We start from the raw sequence: 13,838 nt of genomic DNA, 5'->3' as shown, positions 1-13,838 counted from the left end.
TTGAAAAAGTTGCTAAAATGTTTTCACACACCAGTGTAGTTTTGCTAAAGTAAATCATTTCCTGAACATAATGAAAACCAGCAAGAAAAAAACAAGTGAATGAGCTTTTTTAAGGGACAGCTGCAAGGACAAGGCAGCAGACAGATGAGATCTGAGTGAATTCTGGTCCAGTTCCCTGCGCTGGCACAGACAAACTTCAGCCTGGCAGCCTAAATTATGCATGCCCTCTTTCTCGGCCACCCAGTCTCTCTCTCTCTCTCTGTCACGCACACGCAGAAAGTTTGAGGGAGGACCTCAAATTGTGTTAGTGTGAAGGGGCAGCCGGAGAAACAAGGAGGACGGGGGGACGGACAACAGGAAACGATTGAAGAGAAAAGAGATGAGTTGCAGGAGAGTAATGACGTCACTCTGCAACGTCAGCACGAGAAAACAACAAAGTCACAAACATAAAGTAGTGTCGAGGAGAAACTAGGACAAAAGCAGGAATTGGCGACAAGATACAGGATTCTAAAACAGCAATATTGGCTGAATACTTTTCAAAAGTGGGTTGCAATTGTTGAGTGTCTGGTACTAATCAATATCATCAATCCTCTGCAGTTTAACTGTGATCACTTTGTGCTCTGAGATTCTAAAATTCACCATCGTTACATTGTCACAAGACAACACAGACAAAAGACAAGACAATCTGTCCCTATTATTGCCCTAAATATATACAAATGGCATTATTAGAAATTACAAAATAAAAAAAATCAAATGATTATTGAAAAGTGTGAACTGTGACAGATAAAAGCAGATAAAAATCAAAGTGGAGAATACTTTTGCTTCTCCAGAGTGGCATGGAAAGGAATAAAAACAATGACCATGGGATGCTTAATGTGTAAAAACTTGCTCATCCACATGAATGAAGCCTTGGAGCTGGACAGATGTACATGTGATGGACGGAAAAATAGAGTCCGCACACTAGATTATACTCCCATGAACATTTATTACCACCATTAAATTACTCTACAAACATCTGGACGGACCCAAGTGATTATTTCAGTTCATGGTCGATCACATTAAAAGCCAATTAATCATGGTTTTTAAGCGCAAGCTGTAATTAACACACAGCTCTTAATACTCACAGCAGCTATAGTTAGTGCTACGCAGTAGGATGTTTTGTGCTGTAATGGACCCTAACATTAGTTTCTTAGATTGTTTGTTTTGTCCTTGAAGCACTTCAGGATGATGCTTTGTAGTTTTACTTACTGTTACTTTTTTTAAAATGTTTTTTGGTTTGTGTTTTGAGGCCACACTGCAAATCCATTTCCCTCTTGGAAATGAATCCAAACAAAATACAAAGAGGCTGTATCTATGGTTATAGGGTATATGTATGTGAATATATCATTATTATTATCATAGTTTTGTTTTTGTATGGAGGATGTATTTATGTATGTTTTTTAAAATTTTCAACTTCCACCTTTTACAATTTTTACTTCATTTGCACCTACTATTGTTGTGTCAGTGTTGATTTATTTATTTGTTTGCCTTTTTTGTCATCTGTGTGGAAACAACATTAGACGTTACGTCTTTTTGGACGCCTGTGAAGAAAATAACATATATCATAATAAAAACACCAGCTGGGCAATAAAGGTAGTAAGGCAACATATTTGTTTCCACGGTATGACATCCATCTCTGTCTGTGGGTGTCAGATGGCACGAAGCAGAGCAAAACACAAACATGACATGAAACACTCTTCCAACAACTTGAGCACAATGAAGGAATGCTAAAACAAGAGAGACAACAAAATGAAGGCAACAAAACAAGCCCTGATCTGACTAAATAAATACATGATATCATATTTGAATGTATTTTTTGTTAAGTGTAGTATTTCTGTAACAAAATCACCTGAGCAGCAAGCTGAGATTTAAGGCAAACCATCACTGCAGAACAGGTTCAAACCAGGAAGGCAGCAAAAATGTCCTGGCAGGTACGATAAGGGGCTTTCAGAGGCAGAAGCCTTAACCACAGCATCACTTAGGTGGGCTTCAGCAGAGGGAGGTGAGATGTGAGCTTAGCCTACCTTAAATACCCAACCATATTGTTCTGTTTCCTGAAGGTACAAGGAAACAATCCTGTGTCATGATGGGTGTTTTTATTGGCTCCCTGAGAGGAGGCACACCCTCTATCAGCAGTACTGCTTGGCAGCTCCAGTGAGTAATGTCTGGCTGAGTGCCCTGCTTTAGCAGCACACTGATGAGGCTCGGTCATTTACTACGCAGTCTACTTCCTGGTGTCTTACACAGCATACTGAACACGTGTGTGTTTCTCTGTGCGTCCATCTGTGTATTTGAATGTGTGGACAAGAGCACAGCGCACAATATGTTACACATACAGTAAAGGCTCTGTTAAAAGCTAATTTTAAATAGTGTGTACGTTGTATGTACAGTGTATAATAATGTCTTAGGGGTGAAGGGGGAATGCCACTTTACCAGCTGGTTTTCTGTCAGTCACTGATCGTCCCCTGCTGTTAAAGCCCGCAGTGACTCAGCTAGGAACCAATATGACAAAATACTGCACAGAAGGGGGTGGACTGATGAGGAGTATGCGCACAACATTGAAATAAGCTTTCCTACACTGAATGGGCTGGGTGCTAAACGTCTCTCCTAAATCTTCAGAGGATCTCATTTCTGAACTGTAAAAAGATTATCTCTTCTACATATGTGGTGACGTGCTCCAGCAGCAAGGCAACTTTCACCCGTGCAAGAGGGAACATGATAAATATCAGTAAGCCCAACTTTATCTACAAAATGACATACATGTTTTGAGGTGGCACCCATCACCAAATATGTATTTATACACAAAGAGGACATAAAGCAGATACCAAGACTAAAGTCAGAGGCAGAAATACAGTCGAACCCACACAAGAAAATATACTATACTGCTTGGACATTAATATACCATACCATATATCATATATGTAACTGTACTGTTTTTTTAATCTGAGACACCTACCGTATAATCTTTCCCTCCTATTTGAACAGTAACTTAACACCAGCCTGTCCTCTCTGGCCAAAGGTTTGAGGCCTGTTTCACTTCTGACCACAACCACCATAAACTGATTGGTGGGGACAGAAGTGAGCTGTGCTTCACCTGTACATCACTGCAGCAAGGCAAGCAAAAGCTGTCAAAGCTGTCTTTCAAACTATTCTGTATACTCTGCATTAGTGATACCAGCACTTAGGGAATATACTGAAAACCTAAATTATAGACCAGACCGCATCTCGCCATCAAGCGCCATGGCCAAGCCCGGTTCTGGGGCAAAGAAAGCACTTTCACACAATGAGTGAAATGAGTGAGTACTGTGAGTTAAGATTAGCAGAAGATTCTGTGATTAAACTCTTTCCCCCCCCGTGATTTCAGGAATGTACCACATATGAATGTCCACTGCACTAAATAGCTAAATGCTGCTGGAGACAGTTACTAGTGATGGAAGACTGACTTCAGTGGGAGGCAGTTGGAGTACAGAGCAGCAGAGCGATGTCTCCAACTAAATCTAAGCCTCGCCGAGCTCAAATACATGTAAACAAAATGGACAACAAATGGACATTAACAGGTTGGTTATTTACAGTCATCTGCTGCTTCTGTCAAATATGTGTAGATGTCCCGATAAGCAACATCTGGCCCCCGTGTTTGGTCATTATCCACTTGGATGGAGGGAAACCTTCATTTATCAAAGTATCGTTGCGCTCAGCTTCACACAAGGTCATAAAACAATTATTAGACATGTCAAAGAAACAGTTTTGCTTAATGGGAAATGAATGCATACAAGCTTGACATACATGTAATCCAAACACATGTGAACTTGCATCTTCTATCCTATTCATGACGTTTTATAAAATATAATAATAAGTGCAGGTTTGGTCTATAGTCCTGAGAGCCAGTCTCAACAGGCCGTGTACATCATATGGGAAGTGTTTATCTTAAAAGTGAAAATGTTCTATTTAAGACAAAAATGTTCACAAGAAGTCTCCTCTCCTCTTAAATTCAAGTGCCAGAGGGAAGCTTGTGCATGAGTGCACTGAGTGGCCTAAAAACGGCATCAGAGGTTGTGTGATGTGACCTCTCCTGATGATATGCAAACAGATGTTGCTGGTTGGACAGTGTCCATCTGGCGAGAGGAGAGGAGAGGAGAGGAGAGGAGAGGAGAGGAGAGGAGAGGAGAGGAGAGGTAGTCAAATTAGCGTAAAAGTTGATATTGGCAGTGCTTGTTAATTTGCTAAATATAATACACAAAGTAAAACGTCAGGGATCCTTTGAAAGATTTGATTTTTTTTTACAAATCTTTGTCTTGATTCTGAGCGTCTGCTCCTCTTTCTAATGATAACCTCTCAGAATGATTTCAATACAAGCAGAGTTCCCTCCTGCTTCTATTCTGGTTTCAATGCTCAATTCACAAACCAAAACAAGGGGAAACAATATCTGTCACTATGAGTGACAAGGCTGCCTTCAAAGGCACGGCTCAAAATGAAAGATATAGCTGGCAATTCGTCATTTTTATCCTCATACTTGTGAATAGAGGCATCTTTGTTGAAATCCATGGGTGGTACTAATGCTTTATCAAAGGGAGTGAAAAGAATAAGAGCAGCGATGCTCTGTATCGAGAGGGAGGCTTCTCAAAGCAGTCATTTATGCTAATGCTGCCAGCAGATCATGCTCCTAATTAGGTCCAAATGAACAATTAGCTGATTGGGTTGAAGCTGGAAAAAGAGCTGTCAATCAGAGGATAAGAGAGCAGTGGGGAGGAGAGAAGAAGGGAGGAGAGCAGAGAAGAAATACCAGGTTAAAGGAGACAGCTGGCAAACTGACAAAATACCTGTGTAGACGGTCCAATATGAGATTTCAGAGGTCAGAAAGTACCTACTAGGGTGTGTGTTTGCATGTGCAAGCATGACTTTTTGGTGTGTGAGCCCATGCATTAGTGTGTCTGTGCACAAGAGCACAGTCTGCCTATTATGCAATTGGAATAAGTGCAACAGGAGCACTACAGTCCATTTAGGTTTCATACAGTGAGACAGCACTTGGCACTTCATTTAGCCACACAAGCGTGTAACAGCACCCAGCTCACACTCCCAAAGCACCGCCAAAAGAAGGAAAAAAAAAAACACTCCCTTCCTGAGAGGGCTCTCTGAGTGATGGCGCTGCTGAGAACGTGCTCTGTGTGAAGGGAGAAGACGGGAATTCTCCATTAGCAGTTAGCGACAGAGTGAGTGAACATATGCCGGGACACAGGGTGAAAATACACACATGCATTCTGAGGCCAGCGCTCGCACATGCTGTAACGTTACTGCACAGTCGTGGATATATTTATACTTCCATTATACTGTCATACTTTGACACTCAGTAGAAAAGTATATCCCTCTGTGTGTGTGTGTGTGTGTGTGTGTGTGTGTGTGTGTGTGTTTGCCTGCTGTGGCTAATTGTGATGCTATGAGAGGCGTGAGAGTGAACCACAACAGTAAAGTTGCAGGCTGGAAAACCAAAACAATGTGTGGAAAGAAGCTCAGGGGAAGTGCAACATCTGGTGGATATTTTCTGTGTGTTCCTCTCAAAGAGATACAGCAGTAGTCCCTCTGTATTGTTAGTGTAAACATACTGATGAAGGCTGCTTTAAAGTATGTGAAGGTCTAAAACCGGAGATGGTGTTTGAGGGTCAAAACATTTTCCTGTGAAGGGAGATTTTTAATTATCTGCAAAAGCTTTGTAGTGCCGACAACAACAGCATCAACATGCAACTAACCAGTATATCTCAGGCTCAGACTCAGGCTCTTATAGGCAAAGTCCTTTAAATCATTTCAGGTTCAAAGAAAAGCAAGTGTTGGCTTCTTAAATAATCCTCTCACTGGCTCAAGACATTTTGGCCGCTTTTTAGCCTTCTGCTCTAGACTGCTCTTTTGAGATCCTCCGGAAATGAGCAAGTTGGAAAAAACAAAAACAAGCGAAAGAATGAAAATAGATCGATTGTCATAGATGGAACAAGATTCTACTTTCAGAGGAGATTCTTTTCCTCAAAACCAGGCAGAAACTTTTTACTTTCCAAAAAAAACACAGCTACACGGGCAGCAGGAAGAGAGAAAAACATGGACTAAAATGGAGATTTTTTCCCCCCTTTAAGTTGCATGTATACACATACACACCCTTTTCCTCCCTTGACAGTGTCCCCCTCTGTGAGTCTAATGAAGGCAGAGTTGTAGGCGAGCATTCGCTCCATGCCTGGTTGCACACGGTCAACCCTCCTGAGCAACATACGTGCACAAGCACGTGTACATAGACACACATACAAGCCCAGATGATGGCATATGGCATGGGCTGGTGCTGAAACACAATACAAGGTAACACACAAGGCCACAAACACACACACTTTAGAGTCTGACTTCAGGTCCCAGGCCCATCTGTCAGTCTCTCTCTCCACCTTTCTCACATGCAAATGTACACTTTCCCATCTGATTCACTCACACTGAGGGATCATTATCTTTGGCATACTGCAGACACTGAGCCACGATGGGGTTATTATCGAGACAGGGAACCGCACACTCAGCATGTCACCGCTCATTACAGGACTACAACCCCCAGCTCTCAGTGTGTGTTCAATGAATGCGCGGCCATTCACTTACCCTCCTTTGATGTAGTCCAGGAAGGTGACTTCAATGTCCACGAGGAATGACAGCAGCGTTACCTGTGAGTGATTCGGCCACAGTCAGCCTTGTGTCAGTGTTAATGACTTTTAAGTAAAGCGACTGGTTCAGTTACAAAATGAAACACTACGTAGTTTTAAACAGGTACCCATCTGGATCTCCTGTACTATAGTACTGCATTTTAAATCAGTACTACTACTACTGATACTAATAATGATTCATATACAAAATGCAGCTCAAAGTGCTTCATAAGAAAAAGAAATAAAATGAATAACACAGGTATTAAACACAGAAAACATAAAAAGTAAAATGAACCGATAAATAAGACTAATGGGGCCCTTGCACTCTATGTGCCAGGCAAAAGAACAATTCACTTTGATGGATAGTTCCTCACCGTTCCAGAGTTGAGGTATTTTTTCTTCTTCCCTTTCTTCTTTTGATTTACCACCTAAAAAAGACAGTGATTTTAACATTTATTCATTCATTCAGTTAATTTGTGTTACATTAGGTTTGAGAACCTGTCTACAGATTTGGGGTATCATTATAAACTCTTCTCTGTGGTTTTGTCACTACAAGTGACACCTTTCACTCAAGAGTAAACACAGGATCCATTGTTAATATCAGAAATTCATTTAAAATAGTGATTACATCCACTTAAAGGAGCTGGCATTTTGATTCCTCTCATTAATTCCTGAGAGCAAAGTTTTGGACCGACATCACTGACTGACATGCTTGTGTGATGATGTGATTCATGAGAACGAGGCCCCTGTGCATCTAAACCAGCTTAACTTATTGCTTTGAGATGCTGTTGATGTAGTGAACAGATCAGAAAAGAGACACTTTTTAGCCGTGGGCCTCCACTCATTTCTTCTCTTATGTTGCGTCCCGAGCTCATTAAAACATACAATTGCTCCTGTGATACGGGGACCAGCCAGGCACAAATGTGGAACTCCTTTTGAATGCTAGATGCTGCATGGGAGCTTTTAAATCAGACCTTTATAGTCTAATTAAAGTGGGCCAAGGTTAAACAGACAGAGAGCACCTCAGGGAAACAACATACAAATGCGTGGATTTATGCATTTCTCCTTGGTTCACATTGCAATAGGTGCACACAAGGACGCGTTTGCCTCTGGAGGTGAGGTGCAATGATTGAACTGTGGTTGTAACACAAAATACACACACGCACACGCACACGCACACACACTCTCTCTGCTTGCCTGCTTTAGGTTGAGGATAAACCAGGGTCAACAAACAGGAAGAAGAATCATAAAATGACTGTGTCTGTGTGCCGTTCCTCTTATAGCTGTTGACACGCCCCCTGTGTGCACCTTTGTGCGTGTGCACGTCTGGGCGCTAATAGGCAAACAGCAGCTGTTTAAAATGACAGTTCCCTGCGTGCTCTCCTCTCTGTGTGGTACTCTGCTAATCAAGACGTGTTGGCTCTTCCCGGGAGAAGATAAGCCAGTGATCCATCATAACTGTCAGTGTGAGTGTGTGTGTTTCTTTGTGTTGTGTGCATGAGAGAAAAGAACAGTAGGATAAAAACGGTCCCTGTTTGTTTCCAAATTGTTGGTTATACTTAAAAACTTTATCTTCTTGAGTGGATTTTGAGATTTTGGTTGGCATTAACTAAATCTATCATCATAATAATTACATTAATAATTACCAATGTTATATTTTGAATTTTTAGTTTTCTACACATTTTAGCATGTTTTCCAAACTTTTTAAGTCTCAGAATTAACCAAATTGATACGTTTCCATACGTTTCATCCCATCCTGCCTTGCATAGTAACTCTATGAGGACATGGGTGTTATCTTAAAAGGTCAGTTCACCCAGATCCCAAACATATTGTCCAACTATCCCCTGGAGCTATGCAACCATACAGATTTTAGTTTTTCACATTATTTTCTCCAACAAATGGGATGGACACATTTTCTGTTCAGTTTTACTCTGACTGAAAAGTTACAGATGAATGTAAATACAAGCTCACACACAGACACAAACCCACCTCATAGACGTTGAACTGGCTCTGGCCTCTGGACAGTTCTCTGTAGCTGGTGCTGAACTCTCCAATAAAGTCATGACTACAGAGAGAAGTGAGGAAGACACAAAACAAGAACAAAGGGAATATATTAAAAATACAGTCCAGTTTATTATTTATGACAGCACATAGAGCCCACAGTGTAGTGACAATCCCCACGTCAGTTAAAAACACGAGACACAACAGAGGCCAAATCTCAGAGAAAACGTTGGCCTTTTGTCCTGTAAGTGCCGTCATAAGTTCCCTCAACTGGGTCATGAAGTGCCTCATGACCCAGAAAAGACAACTTATGCAACTTAAAGTGAGAGCAAAAATAATGAAGTTTGTTGTTAGCAAGTGTTAAAGCAACTCATGTGAAAAGACGACACCAAACACTTTCATGTACAAGGACAATAGTTAAACCAAACACTGAAGCTCTGTTCACCCAAACAGCTTGTTAAAAGTTGTTGAAAAGCGTTGCACCAAAATGTCACTGAGTTCCCTTCATTAGACCGAGAGCGACACTGAATACATCGCACAGTATAAAGAATAGAGAAATAACTCCCTGTTAAACTACAGCTTGACAAATGTCACTCCTCTTTCTTTCTGTCTGACTGTCAGCAGCCAGAATCCAGACTGATCATTAAGAAGAGAATCTGTGACGATCCTGCGCCCAGCTCGCTTACCTACTGGGAACATAGACTGGTGTTAATTATATGTGGCTTGGAGTGGATTAGCCGTACACAGGAAGCTAACAGCTGCTGAATGTTAATGGAATCAAGATAAAAAAAAGTAATAAGGAAATGTTTTGCTGCGTATTTAACAGTGTTTACAGGAATTGAGGTTATAATTTCTATCTGTACAACAACCTGTTATCCTCACAGTGACACTATAAAAATTAAACATTAAAACAAATAGAGCGGGTGTTGAGAACTATAAAGTGTCACCTGACTGTTCTTTTGTTTTAATAATTGTTATTTTTGTTGTTAAACTATGTAGGCGTTCAGACTGCAAACAGTCCTGTATTAAAATAAATGTAGGGTTGGTACCAACACAATGTAAATCTGTAAATCAGTGGGTCGGGTTGGAGCGATGGATCCACGAGTCTGAGGGCGCATCAGGTGCACAGCGATGCTCAGAGGTTTATGTCAGCGATAATCTACCGTCAGCTGATCATTATTGCAAAACGAACCCCGACAGGATGGTGCAGGACTCATGAACCCTCTTAAATCATCCTCCAGTAATGACCGCCGCTCAATGTACATTGTCCCGCTTATTACACAGCTTCATATTAAAGGAATAACTCAAATAATTCAAAAACTATTTTACTGATTTAAATAAAGATTTCATTGCTATCGGAACTGCATCCATAGCAATGGCCACAATTGACCAATCAGAATCGAGGATTCAACAAAACCGTGAAATAAAATACAATAAGGAAAGTCTGAACTGTTCTGGGAAGATATCACAGTGGCAATCTTTTTATTACGAGTCTTGTTTTCAGTATTGATACTTGTGTACAGAGGATTGTTAGCAAAAAAGTCTCACTTTAGATCGTATTTTGGCACATTAACTTTCTTCTTAGTGTACGCTTTGTTTGTCTTGTGAGTTTAGAGACTTCACGTTTGTTAAATTACTCAGCCTAAAGCTTTTATGTCTGTGTTAAAGCAGCAAACAGCCAAGATGTGGAACCCACTGAAAATGTAACACAAACAACATCGGTAGAGTAGTTATCAGCTCTGAAGGTACTTTGATATGTGTGTCATGGTGTGATTTAACGGCTTACATGATGAAATAACAATGCAGGTGGACAAATAAAAGAGAGGAATTACCTGCCATCTCTGTCCCAGTCGTACACCTCGACCTTGATTGTTCTGTTGGGAGAGGCACAAGATTTAGCATCAGATTATAATAAACAGATTTTTTTCTGACACATCTAGTTTTTATATTTCTTCAGGTATTGTTTAGTTGTAACGTGCAGCATATTTAAAAGGTGATGCTGCTGGACATTTACAATAAAAGAAAAGGCTAGTTTGATCAACTTTTTCCACTAAAATGATTTTGTATAATCATATTCAAAGTGCGACAAAGCTTTTTTCTATACCTGTGGAATTAAAAAATATACATAGATGTTGCCTCAACACTTCTTTTGTCGTTGTTGTCATGGAGCCATTAGGAGAAGCAGATCCATTCTGCAGCTTATCTTTATTCCTACACACTGTCTGCCTGTCACTGTATTAGCCTCCAGTAATGCGCTCTCCTCATCTCCAAATACATCTATTTCTGCATCCCATTGTAGCTTGCAAGGAAATGGAAAAAAATAAATAGTCTGCAAGAGGCAGATATTCTGTGCTATCACTCCATCTACCTCTGTCTTCAGCAAGAGGGGTCATTTCTCACTGACAAAGGCAGGAGAGCCATACATAGAGAAGGAGAGGAGTGAGGCAAGACGATAATAGAACAGAGGCTGCATTAAAACAGGCAGAGCAAAAGGCACTCTGCTGGAGGGAATGAAGGAAGCAAGAGAAGATGGTGTGAAATCTGACAGAAAATAAATGTAGTCAGAGTGACAAGATTATGTAGTCCTTTCTCGGTCGATTAAGTTTGTCTCTTTGATGACAGGGGATGGATCAAGTTTGGAAAAGTGTCATGTATTACAGTGTAAAACTTTGTGATCGGACATATACATATGACTTTCCTCTGGGCTTACTGTAACTGCTTCAGAGCTTTAGAGCTAGACAGGTTTCTAAAACAAGAGGTATCCAATTCTAAACCTGAGCCCAAACTGCACTTCTTCATCCATCCTTCATGCTCATCTTTCGATATGAGAAGAAATTGAAATACAAACCACCATTAATGGGCCTTAGATCTGCCTAGAGAGCCAGGCACACGCATTAGGGGGAAAGGCGGCGATGAGGGTGAGGAATGGGAATGAGCTGGCTGATGGTGATAGGCACTCTGGGGATAAATGCATCTCCTGGTTGGCGCAACACGTCCTCCTCAAGAGAAAGCACTATTTGTAGAGCTGTTTGAATGCAAATGTGTGTGTACATGTGTGTGTTTATGGGGACGTGAGCGGCATTAAGTCAGTGTTATGCCACATCTCAGCAGGAAACATCCCGTCACTCTGAGCTTTGATGATGTGACAGGAAATTGACAATGATTTCACTCTTTAATCTTATGATCTCACTGCATGTGTGAGTGAGTGTGAGCGTGCGCGCGCGTGTGCGTGTGAGCGTGTGTGTGTGCGCGCGCGCGTGTGTGTGTGTGTACAAGCTCATCAGATTACCTGTGAGCAGACAGACACAGTTTTCTATTGTTTGCCAGCTTGAGCTCACCCTTATCTCCTCTCCCAGGCTGCAGAGAGACTGACTCAATGTGTGAGTGTGTGTGTGTGTGTGTGTTGTATGTGCAGTCCACTGTGAGTTCCCCGAGTTCCCCATTGATAAGACATGGTGTGACTCAACTCCCCTAATAAGCTTTTTGGACCAAACTTCAGATCAATGCTGCTGTCTGCGAGCTATTCTAACCCAAACCCTACCGTCTGCTCCTGTGTGCCTTTTTCACTCCACAGCTGCTATTGACACAGGAGATGGACACAAACATTCAAAGCAACACTTCAAACTCCAACTTCCGCTTCTGCTGAGATGTGAAGTAAACCCTGTCGAACTACAAAAAGACGGGCAATGCAGGATCATTTAAAGAGCCGTAACCACAGTTTGTAATCAAACAGAAGGAGCGAAAATGTATTAAGTATCATTTTTTACAGGTCCATTGTCTATGCAGAATTTTCAAATGACTTCTAAGACATTTCCAGGAAAGAACGGTGTCATTTGGATCTAATTAAAGGGAATGCAGAGAAAGCGCTCGGATGGTACACTTTTGAATTTATTCCAATTAATTGCTGATGTAACCTTGAGACCTTTTGGTCCGAGTCGGCTGAACAGGCAGAATTCAGCAGGAAAGCATGAAAATCAAATGATATGAATTATTATTATGATGTATGTTTCCAATAAGAAGTGAATACTGAATGAATGTTTTCCCAGTAATTACAGTCAAAGCTTTCGAGGAAACATACTTTTTGGGAATTATTTAAGAAATATTTTTCTCCTGATTGTCAGTCAGACAGAATTCATGTTACCCTGAGCCCACATCAATGGTTCATTTCAAGTCATATTCTAGCACCGAGAGCTGCCATGGTTTCCTGTCTGTGTAGAGTAAAATCCTTCCTTAATGTCTCCACACTTGCGAGACGTTTCACAGAGCTAAATTATGAATTCCTGCCTCCAGTCAAATGCATATTGCTGCAATTTTTTTCGAATTAGATGTTAACACGGCTTCCTCTGCTGTGATACGTGATTGTGTTGCTGCTTTACGGGTCTTAAGAAAGCAGAAAACATGCTTTCTTAAGACCCGTAAAACAGCAACACAATCACATTCATGTTAAGGTGGTGAAAGAGGGATTACGATAGACCTAATTAAAGCAAATAGAGAGAGAGACTGTGTGTGACACTTGTTGTCGTAGCAAAATTATTGCAGAGGAATGTAACTAACGCGACTGAAGAATACTTTTGCTTTTTGATTCTTTGTTCTTGTTACTGTCGTATGACAAGAGGATTAAAGCAGTCTAGCCTTTTTTCTTTAAATGAGTGAATATGAATATTAACTAGATCTCCATAAAATAATGTTACTAATCTGCCAAAAAGCTTGTGAAGTATACCCCTGAAGGCATCATCTAGATCAGACTGCAGTTCAGAAGGGAAACCACTGTTTTGCTGTGTAGAAGGAGAGGAAATCATACTTCCATTGAAATGTATTCAAGTATTAACTTGACAAAAACATTTATTCACTTTTTATTGAAATTCCATTTTTCAGCCACAATCAATCGATCTTTTTTGGAATATGGCTCTGATGGTGGCCAATGGCTACACACTCTTCAGTGGTCAGGTGGGGGCGTGTGGAAGTGGAATAGGCACAGTCCTGATAGCCATTTGTAGCTTTATCCTCCAACAACTTCATCCTCTATTTCGTAAATCCACCAGAAACCCGCCTGACTCCAACACTGTCCATTGTGGCGCCTGGCGTTACCAGAACTTCACAAAGCTTGTCTATTAGTCGCAAGAGGCATCACTTATTTCTGCT

At 41.0% G+C, this 13,838-nt stretch overlaps 1 protein-coding gene across 1 annotated transcript in view; it reads right to left on the bottom strand.

The window, feature by feature from the left end:
- The window catches only part of LOC139221563 (copine-8), a 72,950-nt gene that overhangs the window by 11,811 nt on the left and 47,301 nt on the right, over window positions 1-13,838 (bottom strand). The window contains exons 10-13 of the mRNA XM_070853470.1: window positions 10,529-10,570; window positions 8,685-8,760; window positions 7,070-7,123; window positions 6,655-6,716 (exon numbers count right to left, since the gene is read on the bottom strand). Coding sequence (XP_070709571.1) covers window positions 6,655-6,716; window positions 7,070-7,123; window positions 8,685-8,760; window positions 10,529-10,570 — 234 coding nt within the window. The remainder of the gene's footprint in view (window positions 1-6,654; window positions 6,717-7,069; window positions 7,124-8,684; window positions 8,761-10,528; window positions 10,571-13,838) is intronic.

Source organism: Pempheris klunzingeri, chromosome 22 (assembly GCF_042242105.1).
Source record: "Pempheris klunzingeri isolate RE-2024b chromosome 22, fPemKlu1.hap1, whole genome shotgun sequence".
NCBI classification, from domain to species: Eukaryota; Metazoa; Chordata; class Actinopteri; order Acropomatiformes; family Pempheridae; genus Pempheris; species Pempheris klunzingeri.
Note: the sequence above shows the minus strand (reverse complement) of the source record. Positions and strands in the feature narration are given on the sequence as shown.